Source organism: Numida meleagris, chromosome 4, assembly GCF_002078875.1.
Source record: "Numida meleagris isolate 19003 breed g44 Domestic line chromosome 4, NumMel1.0, whole genome shotgun sequence".
NCBI lineage: Eukaryota > Metazoa > Chordata > Aves > Galliformes > Numididae > Numida > Numida meleagris.
In genome coordinates, this window is record NC_034412.1 from 38,823,984 (window position 1) to 38,840,810 (window position 16,827).

General features: G+C 40.1%; 1 protein-coding gene across 3 annotated transcripts in view; it reads left to right on the forward strand.

Moving 5' to 3' along the window:
• The window catches only part of FHDC1 (FH2 domain containing 1), a 34,083-nt gene extending 17,395 nt beyond the window's left edge, over positions 1 to 16,688 (forward strand). For all 3 annotated transcript variants that reach the window (XM_021395881.1, XM_021395882.1, XM_021395883.1), the window contains 8 exons: positions 1,176 to 1,261; positions 1,345 to 1,445; positions 4,052 to 4,122; positions 4,227 to 4,334; positions 5,220 to 5,290; positions 7,586 to 7,703; positions 9,898 to 10,062; positions 12,656 to 16,688. In XM_021395881.1, coding sequence (XP_021251556.1) covers positions 1,176 to 1,261; positions 1,345 to 1,445; positions 4,052 to 4,122; positions 4,227 to 4,334; positions 5,220 to 5,290; positions 7,586 to 7,703; positions 9,898 to 10,062; positions 12,656 to 14,701 — 2,766 coding nt within the window. In that variant the 3' untranslated portion in view covers positions 14,702 to 16,688. The remainder of the gene's footprint in view (positions 1 to 1,175; positions 1,262 to 1,344; positions 1,446 to 4,051; positions 4,123 to 4,226; positions 4,335 to 5,219; positions 5,291 to 7,585; positions 7,704 to 9,897; positions 10,063 to 12,655) is intronic.

The window sequence follows — 16,827 nt, forward strand, 5'->3', positions numbered from 1 at the left end:
TATGTAGTGTTCTCTTTCCATGATATCTGAATGTGCTTCCTAAAACTGAAGCCTGTCTGGATGGGCCTTAGGTGTAACACCATAAAGGGGAAGGATGATGAGCTAGTGTGTAGATCAGTGGAAATGTACAACTGATACTGGATGTGAAGGTGGTTAGATGAAGAAATAGTGTAACTGTGAGTGAGCTCTGCTTTTGGACACAATTGCTGTGTTGGGAAATGTGGAAGAAATCCCAGTTATACTTAAGTATATGTGCATATATTTTCCATTTCTTCTGTATAAACAAATACTAAGTACGTGGGCAGATCAGTGGCTTGCAGATCATGCAAATATATGGATTTTGGTGGAGCTGGGAGGGAAGACTGACAAAATGAATGCACTGATATTTCCTTAACATGTAAATGTTGTTCTCAAAGCACTGACCACAAAGAACTTCAAAATGCAGCCTTGCATTTGTTGTTAAAATATTTCATGGGAATGAAAAAAAAAAAAAAAAAAACCCAAAAACTCAAGAGCATGAAGTTTTACCCTTTAGGAGTTTTAGAGGAAATGGATGAATCAAGTATCTGGGGGGAGAGGGAAAAAAAAGCCGCGTTGTGCCAAAGAAACTTAGGCTGTCCTTTGCTGAAAATGCTGAACACAGTTAACTTCAAACTATACCCAATATTTTAGGCTATGCCCAAGTGTACATTGTAGTTGTTGAAGAGTGGAGAATCATTTTTCAGATCATCACTTAAGCAGCTGTTTTCAGGCAGAACAAAAATTCAGCTAGAGAATGGCAAATGGACCGGTGAGAAAGAAAAGAACCTATTCTCCTGAGGACACTGGCAAACAGCAGTATCCTAAACATAGTGATGAGGCCAGTCATTCTTTTTTACAGTGAGTGAACATGAGTCTGAGGGAATAGCTGGGGACGTGGAGGAGGTACAGTGATGGCACCGTGTTTATTCAATTGGACTATGTGGCTAGGTTTTTAGGAGGAGACCAATGTTACTGGTTTTATTTTTCTTCTGGTTGCAATGTGTGCAAATTACAGGACTTTGGGCAGTGAAGTCACTGAGCATGCACCCTTAACTCTTGCTAAATTTACTGTTTTTTTGGGTGTTTCCTTCCAGAATCAAGTTAATCTTGATCTTTCATAAGACTTTTTGCTAGTGTTTTTTTCTCTTTTCTAGGTAAAGAAATTAAAAGCCTTTGATGGAGATGTATCAAAACTGTCTCAAGCTGATTCCTTCATGTATTTACTAATCCAGGTGCCAAAGTAAGGAGATAGTAGATTTATTCTGTTCATGATGTATTCTCTTCTGGCTGTCAGTTCTAAACCTGTTTGTTTGTGTGCTCCAGCTATGCTCTTAGGATTGAAGCCATGGTGTTAGAGAGGGAGTTCTCACCCTCCTGTGCTTCTCTACAGGATGACATGAAAATTATAAGACAGGCAACAAAAGGTAATTAAGCATGTTGGGACACGTATAATACTCTTGTTTTTGTTAGCATGTTAATTAGTCTGCATTATGAAGATGAGAGCTTGAATTTCAGGTACCTTGGCTATTAAAAAGGAGCTAACTCCCCTCTGACAAATGCTGTCAGGGAGTGCCTGGTGAACCTTTGCTTCCAAAATAAAAAAATCTGGAGATGTTGGATACACTAGCTCGTGACCAAAGACTACAGTGTATCCCATACCAACAGAACGCAAGGTGTCCGTGGCTAAAGTAGGACAAGCCATTGTCTTTTGACTGCAGTTTGCTCATTCATGCATCACTGGTACTGTGATTGACTCCAGTCATTACACTTCTTTGCTCACGTTCAGAGATCTGTAGAGAAAACCACTGTGCAGTTTTGAAATTTCTCTATTTGCAGTTGCCTTTTGAGATTGCAGTATTGATGGGCTAAAATCTTTATTGCAGAGACTTAATTCTATTGCTATTATCTTGTTTTCTGTTTTTCTTGAATTCATGTTCTCTACATTTCACAAGCTTTGAAATGCTCCAATTGGTTACTCCTAAGGTAGTCTGGTGTCTTCTGCTCTGCATGAAAATTACTCATTTCCTAGTTTCATTTAACATTAATGCTGATCTTTTCAGACACCTTGAGTTACCTATTTGTCCTTTTCCTCAGTGTGAAAGTCCTGCTTCCTGCTGGTGAATTTACTGATATTGTCCGAACTACTTCTAGTAGGACAGAAAGGCACAGTAGTAAAAATATTCAAGTATGAGCACTAGTGCTTAGGGTAGTCGTTCCTAGTGACAGAAAAGGGGAAAAAACCTGGTGTGTTCTTCCCAGGAGTGAGGATTGAACTGGTCCTTCCTGTCTCAGGAAAATGTCTCTTACCTTAAGCTGAGGTTTGAGTTTGGCCTTTTATTGGGAGCTCATTGAAATGGTTGTACTTTGTTTTGAGCAACAGACACATTGACGGCATATGTTATGTATAAAAGCAGCTGAACCCTATTGTCCTTCACCCAGGACATCTGGGAACTGATGAATTCATTCCCTCCAGACGAGACACTTTGGTCTCCAGCTCCTTCATCAGGCCCGTCATGCAAATCAGACTGAGCTTCCCTGCTTTGAGTCCACTCAAGCTCGTGCGATTCTTCATTTGGTCTTTGCACTTCAGGGTTTGTTGATAGCCTGAAGTTGTTTAGGAATTCTGTCTGCTTTTCTATTCCTATCTACCACGTTTCTTTCCTTGTAATTAAGCTGAGAGAAACATTTACTTAAATTCTAACTCCGATAATCACTAAGGGTTAGAATGACTTAAATAGCTTGGTGGATTCTCATCTAGCCTGCAAATGGATACATTCCATAACAACGCTGAGCAGGCTCTCAGTATGCAGAGTCTTTAGATATTGCTTTCTCTTATTTGCCTTATGAAATCCAGTGTTCCCTTTTGTATTGTCTCCTCTTTCTTCTCCCTTGCTCTCTTACCTACATGTTGTTAGATCAAAGGCTGTGTAATTAGTTACATGTGCCTGCTAATACTGAAATCCAAAGATACAGGGGCTGTCTGCCTCCAAAATGGTAGATCAGTGTATGACATTACAGCAGTTAAATGTGGGGTAAAGGACTTGTAGAATGTGAACTTCGAGGTAAAATACTTTTTAAAAATGCTTAAACTGCAATCAAGAGGATTCTATGTTCTATTATGTTAATCACTGTAAAATATAGTACCTTACATTAAAAACAGCTTCACATCATTTTTCTTGTCATACAGTGACTTAAAAAATTGCAGGTACTTGGTTTACTGCCATTTGTGTAGTGCTCATTTCTTAACTCTTAACAGTTTTGGATTTCTGTATCTTATGTCTAAGGTGGTACCCTCAGCATGCGCGCTGTTTTCTGTTCCTATGTGCGGGAGATGAAAAGGTGTATGAATTCAGATAGAGCACTACTGTGCATTTTGCAAAAAGGGCATGTGTGCAAAGCAGGCTTCTGAGGCAGAGGCTTTAAGTGCCAGTTTTATTCCATTTGAGTCTGCTTCACACTGTATAGAACTTTGTCCCAAAACATCTTTGATGTCACTGAAGTGAAATAAATGTCACTCCAAGGTGGTGATCCTATAGAAATAAAGTGGTGATTCATGGTGGTAGTGGGGTACCTACTGAAAACTTAAACATTGCCTGACGTCTTTTGAGACCTGATGGCTGAGTCTCCTAAAAAGAATAATGGTTCCTAACCCGATCCTGACAGCTGGCAAATGGATCCTGTGAGGTCCAGAACATTTGCCTTGCACTAAGTTTAGTAGGAGGTGAGGATACTTGCATAAGATGCTTTGCGCATTGCAGGATTAGGCCCCAAACATTTTGTGAGCTGCCGTGGGTTGTCTTGGAAATACTACACTTGCAAAGCTGAAGTCTGAACGTGTACATGAGATTTGCCAACTGTGGCTGTGACTCTGAATTATATAGTACCTTTTTTTTTTTTTTTCCAATTTTCAATTCACTGTAGCTTTCTGTTAAAATAAAACTCCTCATCTTTGAAAGCTTGAGGAGTTTGGGACCTGCACGTGTATTTCTAAACAAGCAATTGTTAGACAGCAATTTTCTGTTCCTTACAGAGTTAATGACTTGCGAGGAGCTGCATTCCATATTGCACTTGGTCCTTCAGGCTGGGAATATTATGAATGCGGTAAGTGACATCCAGAATTGGGACGGCTGATTGACCAGACTTCCTTGTTAGTATTGCAGTCCATTTATTTCACACACCACAACTGTTTGCTCATTTCTTTTTAGGGAGGTTATGCTGGCAATGCTGTTGGATTTAAGCTGTCATCACTGCTCAAGCTGGCGGATACAAAAGCCAACAAACCTGGGATGAGTCTGCTGCATTTTGTTGCGCTGGTATATAAGAGCTATTTTGTTGGTATAAGTAACTGATACAAATCTAGAGCCATAGATAATCCAGAACGTGTCTCCATAAAATGGCTTAATACTTTGATTCTAATATTCACTTTTCAACTTCTGCTACAAAACTCACTGTTTTCCCTATGTATGGCCATCCTATCCATGGGAAATCCATGGTAAACTTGATTTGTTATTCTCATGTAGAATCTTGCCTTTGTCTAACTTCCTCACTGTAGTTTTTCTCTTACTGTCTTGAATTTTTATATTGTAGAAGTGGCTTCTTTTGATAAGTACTCTTTTATTTTTCTTGCTGAATCATTTCAGCAGCATGTTTCCTTGTTGTTTGTTGTTTTTTTTCCACCCTTGATGACCGACAAGTATTTTTAAAGCTGCTATGGCCTCTTTTTTTTTTTTTCCAGCAATTTTTTCTTCTTTTCAAACTTCATTTAAATGTTTCCATATGTGACTTTGGTTAACTGTATACAAACTGACTTAAGAGATTACCAGTCAGGTAACAATGGAGTATTAACTGATGTTTGTGAAGGAAACATATCTGCTCAAACAATGGGCATCCGTAAATTGTCCTTTCTCTAGCATTCCCCATCCAATACACGTGTCTTTTGTGTTCACTGGTAGAAGCAGCTATTGCTGTGCATTGCAAAATGGAATTGTTGTTTGTTTCTAGTTCTCATCCCTACCTTTCTTTAAAGAAGTATTTTCTGCTGAATTGTGTTAGGATTGAACTGGAAGAAAGAGTATGGGAGAGAAACCTTTAAGTACCCTCCCAGAGGCTTTAGAACTTGCTGGACTTTTAGGTGTTTTATCGTGGCAGTGGAATGTTAATGGCTTGTGTGTGTTTTGGCTTTGTTCTGTTTGTTTCAGGAAGCCCAAAAGAAAGATGCTGCTCTTCTCAACTTTTCAGAGAAAATAAGGGATGTTCATGAGGCCGCCAGGTAAGCCAAAAGAAACCTGAAAACTTACGGTTAGACTGTAACTTGGAACTCTCTGATTTGTGAAGCAATGAGGCTTATTCAAAAAAGTCTTGGCATAAAACTTGAGATCTTTACAAATGTTTACTGTAGCTTTGAGAGCTTCATTTCCATTTGCTAGCAGAGGTATGCCTGCAATGTGCCTGCAGGTGTAAGGTTTTTTTCTCACATGATCTCCATAGGTGTTTTGTAGTTTTGTCTCTGTCAAATAATGTGTGCATATATGCTGCTTTTAAGAGATCAGAATGATACTGGTTTTTTCTTAAACCAATTTTCATCTGTCTCTGAGCAGACTACAGCATTCTTGCAAGTCTGGTTCCTGATACAGGTGCCGGCCTTGGCTTCCTTTAGATGTTTTGTATTTGGTTTGCTTCTCCATTTTGGTCTTGGCTGGAAAATCTGAAGGGTTTGAGGCTCTGTATTTTCATGTCAGTGTCTCTAGCTGCATAATGTTAAACCTAACCTAATTCATACCTAGATAACTGTACTTGCTTCTTTGAGATGTTGTGATCTAAAGCACAAAACTGGAAGCTAGCGATCCTGGTGTTCTATTCCCAGTTTCGCTACTTCCTTACTCCTTGACCTGTGGGCAATCTATTCACGTTATTTACCCAGATGTAAAATTGCTCCAGTCTCTTCTATCTGATGCAGAATTAAGTCATGTCTATAAGGAACTCTGAAATCTTCTGAGGAAAGGAGTGGCCATGGAGTTAATCAGAAAATTTTTGATGGACCACCTGTGTGGCTCTCTGCCATCCAACCCACACACCTTCTTGGCAGTCTGCCCTATGGCCTGCTGAGGAATGTAGCTTCCCTCGGCATCCAAGCCCCCTGGCAAACTGCAGGGGAACAGGCAGAATCTGAAAACTGGTGGTAGTTTTCTAGCCATTTTGTTCTTTGATCACATTTGTTAATGCTGAAAATATTCTGTTGTAACTCATGACGAAATCTGTTCAGGGAATGCACTCTACAGGAAAATGAAACAAAGCAAAATAAATGTCTTACCACTGGGTGTGAGGAGGACCTTTATTAGAGACAAAACTGTCGTGTATGAGTTGCTCATAAATCCTTCCAGTCAGAGCACGTTAAAACAACCACCATTATGCACTTTTTTTTTTATCTTGCCTTCCTCCCTTGTAGTCCTTTATCCCCCTCCTTCTAAGGCAAAATCATGTATGCCTTTTCTCATTCACAGAAACATGTAAGATCTTCCCAGCACAGGGAGCTTACCTGAAGAAAACAGAGGAAAAAACAGCCAACATTCTATTTATTTATGCATGCTGTCACATTTTATTACAGTCACCATGTTTTCACCATGTGCGCTTCAGTTGGTCGGCTGCAAATTTTTAGGCTTCAGTGTTTTGAAGTCTGGCTGCTGGTGGATTGAAAGTAGTTAGGAACACGTGTGCAGTTGTTATTTTTTACCGTTTTGGAAACAGTAATGCGTCAGCTCCTAGACAAAATCAATTCTCTTGTGAAAGAAATGCCACAGGTTTAGAAGTGTTGATCCTCAAAATGACTGAGGGATTTGGGTGAGAGCTGTCATGTGGAACACGAGTCTCCCAGGATAAAGCTCAGATTACATCAGATGAGAGCTCTTTCCTGTGGTCTTAGATTTGTTGAGTTACCTATGCCCAAAAACAGGAGCAGCTCTACTGCTGGCATGTGGTAGAAAGATGAAATGTTACAGCTACTGGGTTGAGATTGTGGGCTGCATTGCTGTGACAGCTTAGAAAAAAAGTAATGTGCTATTTCGTGATTCCAAGTGCTATTGCCAAAATGGGCAGTCCTGGTTGACAGTGTGACTCCTTGTTGCACCAGCTTTGGCACTTGAACATTCATGTAGTCAGATGGACTAAGGAAATGATCCATCTGTAAGGAAATGTATTTTTTCTTTTATCAGATTAATTTTCAGTGCTCAGATATGGCTGCCATCTAGAAAATGAGTGCCCAGGGAGAGAAAAAAGAACACTTGGCAGGGTGGCATTGCCCTTTCAGGCACTAAGACTGGGTAGGACTGGCTGGAATTAACTGTGAAACCACACCCCATGGGAATCTTTTCAAGTTGCAAATAAGAAGAAATGTGCTTATCTCTCTCCTAACTTTCGATTTATACTTTAGAAAGATTTTCTGAACAGGTAGGTCTTGTTTGATAGCCAGGTTGCACTTCATGTTGAACATCAATTTTGAAGCATATTGTGGCTAACCTAGGGGCAACTCCATCTCCTCAATAAGCGTTCTCTGTATATGCATTTTTAGGTTATCCATTGATAATGTAGAAGCAGAGCTCCACTCGCTCTCTTTCAAGACAAGATCTGTTAAAGACAGCATTCGACGAGACCCAAAACTCTTCTACCAGATGGAGAGCTTTCTGCAGGTTTGTAGGTTATCTATGTTGACGTGTTACTGTTACCTGAGTACAGGAACATTCCTCAGCTCAAAGTAATTTGTGTGGATGTGTCAATAAACAGAAGCATTGTTTTAATATGTCTACCCTATCAGTGGTACAAAGGTGTTCCAACTACATGCTGTTTGTCAAGTAAGAGTGTTGGAAAGACTGTGTTTTTACTGGGAGGGATATGGAGTGTACATTGCCCAAGGCTTGTTGGGCAAGTGTGTTAAGTGCCTGTGAAATGCCTGACAAAGATCAGTAGTGAAAATATAAGACAATTTGGGTTGGTCACTAGTTTTGTCCTTAACATGCAGATAACTATATTTTGGGCAGCTGTGATGTTATACTGGACCGTGTGAGTTTTTGCTGAGAATATTTAACTGAAGAGAGATTCTTAGAAGCTTGAATGCTAAAAGACTGTCTTCTGTACTAATTTACCTGTTGCACAGAGCGTATTATTCTAAGCCATACAATCACTGCTTGGTAGACTCTCCTTTTCTTTTTCAGTACCTCAGTGACTTCATAGACATGAATGTGTACGGCACTTAACTTTGAATCAAAGTTCTAGGTATTTTCCAAATGCGTGGTGATGCCTGGAGAAATATGTATTACACTTCAATTAAATGATTTTTGTGTTCCATGCTAATGAAAATTATTAAAATTTAAAAAAAAAAAAAAAAAGCAGATATTGATCTGGAACTTAACCCACCCTGATTTTCAACTTGCAAGTGCAGTTAATAGTCAGTGTAGTTTTTCAGATGTGAAGGTGATGAAGAAAGGGGCGGGTTAAGATTGAAATAGCTGTCCTCATTCACTCTGAATCACTGGCTTTAATCCATTGCACCCAGACTCTTTAATGTTATGTTCTGACATGTTTGCCTTTTTTTTACTTTTTAAATTTAATAGCTGGTTTTATGTAACACTACAACCTTGTTTAGGCCACATTCCACAAAATGTTGTGAAAAAAGAAATCATTTTATAAATGCATACCTTACATAAACACTTCCGGTTTTTGTTTTTAAATTATAAGTCATAACCAAGCTGATTAAAAGTCAGATTTCATTATCTCATCCTCATGAATAAATTACTGAAATATGTGGGAGGAACCAATTTTCTGTGTATGCTCTTGTCAATTGTCCAGTTTATCTTCAGTCCATTTTGTTTTTTCCCTAAATGCTAACAAGTCAGATTTGTTCCTATCCTACTGGCATAATTTGCCAAGTGACTTCCCGCCAGCTGGAGTCGTCTTAAGTGGTCACCCGTGCCTCCAGCTGCCTAGTCACGCTCCAGTGCTGCAGCATGAAAAATATTTAGGGGGTCATGAATTAGGTAGTGTCAGAAAACTGATTTGTCTGGAAATAAGCTTTCTCCACCAGGTTATTTTTAGTCAAATCGATTCTCAGATGTGGGATTGTGCAAGGATGGCAGTGAATGGCTGGTGATGCAGATCAAGGAGACAAAAAATTCAGAGATTGTTCCTTTAAGTAGTTCTGCTGCTCAAAGTTTGACCACAGCCTTATTCTCTTCCTCCTCATTTTTTTCCAACCCTACCTAAATAGTTATATGGTTACAATTTGTAGTGGTACTTCATGGAGACCTTTTCTGAATGTCTTTATGTGTAAATATTTCTAGCATTTCATTACCTGTCTGGCATGAAAGCCTTTTTTGTTGTTGTGTTCTAACATCAGCTCAGAGGCAGTTGATTGTGTGAAGTATATCTGTGATATTTTTTCTTTGAGAAAAGTAGGGAGCAGGAACTAACTCATTTAAACTTAATTGAAAGTTGCAGGGAATAATGGGAAAATAAGACGGGTGGAACTTTGTGAGGGCTCCCATGTGATCCACCAATGTCCCAGTATTGTCTTTGTCCTTGGTCTTTAGTTCATGTAAGAATTAAAGGTGTAAGTCGGTTCAAAGACTTCTGAACTTTTGCCCGGTTTGTATCCTACTCACTGGAATTTGCGTGTTGATTGATGCATTTTCCTTGACCTTCTTTCCTCATTTTGCTGAAATGACAAGAAGTTTCCTTTGGTTAGTAGAAGTTCTTCCTCAAAGTCTTAATTTTAAGGCCCCTGTAACAAATTCTAGGATGGAACACGAATTTCATAAGTTCTTACTATATACATCACCTGTTGTTACTTAATTTTTTCAATCTGCCATTATATATTCTTTGCTACAGTTTGCTGTGAGACATCTGAAGGAGCTTGAACACCAGAAAGGAGAATTACAAAAGGAAGGAAATGCTCTCATTGACTTTTTCTGTGAGGACAAAGAAACTATGAAGTTGGACGAATGTTTCCAGATATTTAGAGACTTCTGCTTAAGATTCAACAAGGCTGTTAAGGTAAGCAGGGTTAAGGCTGTTGAGCCCTGAATGAGATTCTTTCTCTTTTGAAATAAATACTGGTTCACACGAATTAGTTGTTTTCTGTGTAAAGGATACTGTATATCTTGTGGTATTTGATATATTTGTCAAAATGGTGACAACGCTGGCTACTTTGTTTTTTTAGTGCTTTTTGTGGGTGAAAACTCACAAAGAGAAAGGGAGTACAAAGACACCTCATCCCAAGTGTAACTGTTTGTTCGCTGCATACCCATAATTGGTCCCAAATAATCTGAGAAGTATACTAAGACAAACACAGGCAAGGAGCAGTGTCAGCATTGGTTACAATTTTGGTTCAGAAAAGTCTGCCTATCGTTAGAAATATTTTTTAGAACTTTATAAATAGCATGAATTGGGTGGATCCACAGATTTATTTTTCTGCCTTATGCAATCTGCAGTTGACAGCACTTTTCATAAAATCTTTAGTTTAGAAAGAGAGAAAAACATTCCCAATCAGTAGCAAGCTAACCAAATGTTCATCTAATGTGCATGTTGTATCTTTAGTGTACCCTTCACCACCCAGCGTGTGGTTATACATGTGAATATTATGCAAATATATTAAACCAAATTATAGTAACTCTTGAAGACATTTTAGTGAGAGGTGACTTTGTGCATATATTAAGGACATGTTCAATCATTTGGAATTGGGGAGTTAATTCATAATCACCATTGCATACAAGTGGTCGATGGATAGCTGTTTCTTCAAGGCCCAATGGGGATTGCTCTTCTTATCTCTGTAGCAAGTAGTCAAAAATGATAAATTACTCATTTATTTGCAAATATTGAAAAGATTTGCTTACTAAGTATTTTGTGAGGATTAACCTAAGAAATTAACGGAACGATTCAGAATAAAGACTGCAGTTCTGAGAAATGAATGTAACATGTGGACAGCAGAGCCAGCAGTCAAAAAAGGTGGTTTGTACCACAATGGCCAACTGCACATATCTCACGTGTTAAAAACACTTTTTGTTTTTGCAATTTTAGAACGTGCTCCTGAGTGCTTAAAATAGGTTTTCATTTGAATAAAACCTCCAGAAACATGTTTTGGGTGTGGTTAAAATGTCTGTGTCTAACATGGAATATGAAGGTGGTATCTGCGACAGTTTTGCTTTACAGTAGGATATTTGAAGTTGAGCTTTAGCATTTGTCAATCCCATACCTGTGAAAGAAGGCTCCCTGCCACATTTTTCCTGAAATGCAAGTTGTTTCTTTTTCCTTTCTTAGCTGTTGAGTTTCTGAGGTCTCTAATGCATCTTATCTTTCACAGCCCAGTGTCATCTCAAATCCCCTAAAGAGGTGTAGATTAACCCATTCATCAAAAAGAATGCATTAGAAAAAAGTCAGCATTAGGCTTCTGTTTACTGAGAGCTTTCAGGCAACTATTTATAGTTGTTCAGTTCTTCTGTTGTCACAACAATGGGAAAATCAAACTAAACAGTGTTTCAGATCAATATAGGTGTGTGTGGTTTTTTTTTTGTTTGTTTTTTTAAACGGCCTTGTAGCAAACTTAACATGCTGGAAAACTATGTAATTTTTGAATCCTCTATGAAGAGTAGCCCTTCTTCTTCTTTTGCTGCAGCTGTACTGGCTGAAGAAAAACAGGTTCTCTGTTTCCGTTGAACTTTCCAGGTTATTTTCAGAAGTTTAACCTAGATTAAATCGGAAGCTGACGGAACATTTTAACTGAGGTGTCAGTTAATGATTTTAGCAGAAAGGTGTTGCTATGTTGTCTTTCAAACACAAACTGCTTCTTTCTATGACTTTCTAACCCACAGCCCCTCAGCCTAGCAACCAAAATCTCCAGCCTGCGTGGGGCAACTTCTGTGCAGTAGTTGTCAATTTTTGAAGCCAACAGCAAACAAGAAATCCAAAACTGGAATGAGGTGTTATATTAAGTGGTATCAGTTGATGTCTAAGTAATGATCATGAGATGTTGTGCAACCTTTTTCATTTGCTTTCATGTGCAAGTCATGTCTTTTCATAAAGTTTCCAATCTGTTACGTTCAAGTTGGAGGTAAACAGCAACCCTTGGAAACTCCACTTGCTTCTTCAGTAACAGTTGTTGTAGTATGGGAGGATGGAAAGTACGCAGTGGATACACACTCGTCAGACAAGTTTGTCTTAAAATAAGAATATAATGCTCAGCTGGAAGTTTACTCACCAGATAAAACTGCTCTCTCAAAACTTATTAAGCATGAACTTGAAGGTCTCCATATACAGCAACAGTTCTTCGCATGGATGTAACAGCTAGTTGGGTTTGATAAATCACGTTTTTAGGGTCTGTGGGGACTTGTGCATTTTTTTCTTATGTTGATAGGAGTGATGTGCCTCCAGCATTAGTTATGCAGGGAACTGCCGTCCATATGGTTAATGATTGCAGACTGTGGTTGCCATGGTGAATTTTTGTGTGTATGTATTGGGGGTGGTGAGAGAGTGATAGCAGTAGGAACTAACTTTGATAGGAGGAAATAAAGGGAAAGATAAAGCCGTGTAACTTGTTCTCATGCATAGAATGCTGTCCTCTGTAACACAGATTTATGCATTTCCTTGTCAGGAAAACAGGGAACGAGAGATCCAGGAACTTCATCATCTGCAAAGGCGAAAGGAGCTGGAGGAGAAACGTCGATCCTGGGCTGCTGGAGAGCTTGGAAGCTTTGGACGGAGCAGCAGTGAAAATGATGTGGAAATGTTGGCCAAAAAAGGACTCGGAGAGTTTCTTCCCTTCTTGCAGCAGAGACCTCAAAGCCCTTCATACAGAAACCCCAATTCCAAACGCTCTCGACTTTCTCTGGGGATTACTGCAGACAGGGAGCTGCAGAGTTTCCTGGAAATTTCAAAAGAAGAGGATCCCAACAAATTTAACAGCCTTCCCCGTGCAAACACCCGACAAGTAAGACCCAATGTAGCCTGGAATGAATCCAAAGAAACTAGAGATCCCAATTTAAACACCTTGCACTTATACCAACAGTCTGAAACCAAAGGGAAAAGTAGTGATGTGCTGCAGTTGCATCCAGCACAGTCCAGTCACTTTGGTGGCTCAACCAATACTGGTACCCATTATCCACAGCGAAGCACCAACTACAACATGCACGCTTCCAATGCCTCCTGTGAGGAGTCCTCTGATATAAATGCTCTGGCCCTTGCAATCGAGGAGCACGAACTTGTTAAAGGATTACGGAAGTTTGATATTCAAGGAGCAAAGCCAGCAGATGATACACCTCTAATATATTTAGAGGATGTTGGTGGAACAGATGTGGAGACTCTAGATGATCTAAGTTTGCATTCCCTTAGCACTGCCGATGACGATCTGCCTCCAGCTTGCAGAAGCTCCAGAGAGGCCCACAACCATAAAGCCAAGGCAGTGGGTTGCAAGAGTGAAACTTCAGAGCCCAGCAGCAGCAGCCCTGTGTCGATGGACACAAGTGTATCAGGAAGTAGGGAAGATGGGCCAGTGTTCTATGTGTCAGATACTACCACTGACTGTTCGTTGACACTGGACTCTGAAGAGGGGAATGATTTTAAATCAGCAGGCAATGATGTAAGAAGTGAGGCTGGCAAAGCACACTCTTCTGCAAATGGTGCTCAGGACAGGCCAAGAATGCTCTTCTCAAACCTAAATTCAGTTTCTGCCAAGGATCTGTCTCTTCACACTTTGACAAATGATAAAGATGATGCCAACAGCAAACGCACACTTTCTAAAGAAAAATCTGTAAAAAGTAAAGACCCTGTAGGACCAAAGAGAAACTCTCTAAAAGACAGATCTCCAAGTTCCTCAAAATCCAGTGGCACTCGCACTAGCCACACAGCTTCTTCCAGACCTGTTAGAACTTTGAATGCCTCTGAGAATGAAAGTATGAGGAAAGTGGTGCCTATTTCTCGGTCAAACAAAGCACCAAGCAGTGTGAAAAAGCCAGAAGCCAAGCCAGCACTTCGTGAAACTAGTACAGTGGAAAGCCGTCTGTCTCGTCGCAGCTCTGTCCGAGGCACTACAGACACACTGCCAAGAAGTCCTTACAGGCATAGCATGTCAGTAGAAGAGCCAAGGTTGCAAAGGGGGACTGTCACCTCAAGCAGTGCTCATTTTGAGAGGGACAGAGTTGCTCTCAAGAAGCCAGGCTCTAAACCTGTTAGGAATATTGCAAAATCAAAGACAGATGAGACAAAGATGTGTCGCTCCAGTGTAAAACCCCAGGCCCCTGTAGATGACACCAAGATTAGCCCTGTCAGTGCTCCCAAAACACCATCCAGTGTCCCCAGCTTTGCAAGGAATACAGTGGCCTCTTCTTCAAAGCGTGCAAAAGTGGATCTATCCACCTCATCCAAACCTCCAAGCATCACCAGGTCTGTGTCCCAGAGGCTGCCTAAAGTGAAGCCAGCAGCAACCTCTGACGATCTGAGTCCAAAGGAGAACGGAGGGAGTACTTTAAAGAGAGCAAATAGTGCCAGAGTGTTTGGAAAAAGCATCCTTCAGGGAGACACTGTCAGCACAAAAGCAGAGCCTTCACCAAAGGAGCAGGGGGCAGTGGACAAGTCCTCTCTTAAACTGAAAGATGCCAACCGGACCACAATAGGTAAAATACTAAAGCCATTACTGAAGTAAGGAAAGGTTTTTTGAATCTTGGAATGTCTCTTGCACTGGGTGTCTCTGTTGTGGAATTCCTTAAAACAGTAACATTGCTGATAAGTGGCATCACGTGCTCTGTAATGTACCGCACACCACTGGAAAAGGGCAACTGGTTGTGTTCTGGTCTGAATCCTTTGTTAAGAATTTGAATGTATTTGAAGCCACTGCGATGGGATAAGAGTGTAACAGCAAGTCTTTGAGCATTTGTGATATGGAAGGCCACCAAGAGCCAAAAAGTTGAAAGAAGTTAAGGCGACGGAAAACGTGGATAAAGGCCAGTTTTTGTGTACATGAAATTCTTCCTGAGACTCGAGCATTTGTGCTGGGTGGTTTCTTATTCAATGTCAGAGAGAATCCTGTGGAACAGTACTGAAAATGAACATAGGTGATTGTGCTTTACATTGTTTCTATTGCCTTGGATTCAGGAACTCTTTTTTGCCTGTTGCGAAGTCCATTGCTGGCAATTGGACAGACTGGGAACTGCTGGCCAAAAAATAGTAAAACGGGATATTTGCTGTTTGTGGCTGTCTTTAACCTAACTGAAGAATTTTTAGCATGTTTTATGAATGTGTACGTGTGTCTGGAGAAAACATTCTGCTGGCCAGGAGGCTTCTTCTCCAGGAATGTGGCAGCATTGTCTTGCATGCACAAGTAGATAGGGCTGGTGCTGCACGGCCGGAGGCCATGCCCATTGGAAGGGCCACCAGTAACCACTGGGATGATGACTACTCCTCATCTGACTTGTTCCAGTCACAAGCAAACTTGCCAGCTTTTGGTCATACAGAAGTGCCATATATTTATGATACATATCAAGGATGTTTGCAGTTCAGCTCTTGAAGGCTGCATTGTAGTGCTGAGCACTTTCTTACTATTCCTTGTTTCCACTGGTTTATGTACTACCAAATTACTTGAATGTTGCAATGGCTCTGATTGAGCCATCGGTTTCCCTGCCTCCTCCTCGTCAACATGAATATTTAGCATGAAACTCAGCTTTCGCATGACAATGTTTTTGTAGACTTCCTTCGTTGCTTCAAATGTGGTTTTTAATGTTTAAATATTCCAAAGGATGACTTAAACTAGTATTTGATAAGCTTTTTACAAATAAAAAGACCTCCTTTTTCCTGCGGATACAAATTTTCATGTCTTGCTAGTCTAAGGTTTGGAGAATGAGGGAAAACTTGTTCAGCGTGCTATGCATCTTCCTAAGGGAAATGTTTGTAGGTGGGGAAACTGATTGCTGTTCTCCTAAGCATCCTATTTAAAGAGTTGCCTTTCCACTCACCTACAAATGAAGCCTCGTTTAATGATAAAAACAAGAATAAAATGAAAAGGAAATCTCTTCAGACGAGTGGCATTGACTTAGGGTAGATCTGCTTGTCCGCTCTATCCCTCAGTGCTGGAAATGTGTAGCTCAATGAGAACGAGCCGTTTAATTGCTCACGTGCGTCTCAAGGGCTAGTATCAGGGACAGCTACCTTTGTCTTTTGAAGTTGGCAAGGGGCCCTTAGTGCTTCCTGATGTCTTACTGCAGACATCGTACCCAAACATCGCAAAGTATTACACAGGGCCTCTTGTTTGAGTCTGTCTCACAGGGAGAATTTATTTAGCCCACTTTTTGGCAAGGGTGAATTTTTGCTCAAAACCCTGTATAAGCTTTTTGAATGCTGCCTCCCTTATGGGTTACATGAAAGAAAAGCATCTCCCTTCTCCTTATTTGTATCTGTGTGTTATGTATGCGCATCTGCGAGAGCAGATGATTGACTCTTCTCCTTTATTAAGAAAAAAAAAAGCAACCAAACTTTTATTGGTAGCAAGCTTGAAAAATAATTTAAATGTGTTTTGGTATATGTAAATTTCTATAAATCTGTGTAAAAGAAAACTGAATGTATTTAATGGAACATTTATACATTTCGGAGTAACTCGGTAGTTTAATAAAGTTCCCATTTACTGGGTATGGGCTTTATCCTTCTCTTTCCTGTTGTACTTTTGGCTTTGGTCGTGGAGATCCCCAGTGAGTGGAGACCAATTGTAGGTACCTGTGGGAAAATCCCTGAAGAAAGAGCCTTGCAGCAGAAATTCTGGCATTTGAAATCTGAGGCTTA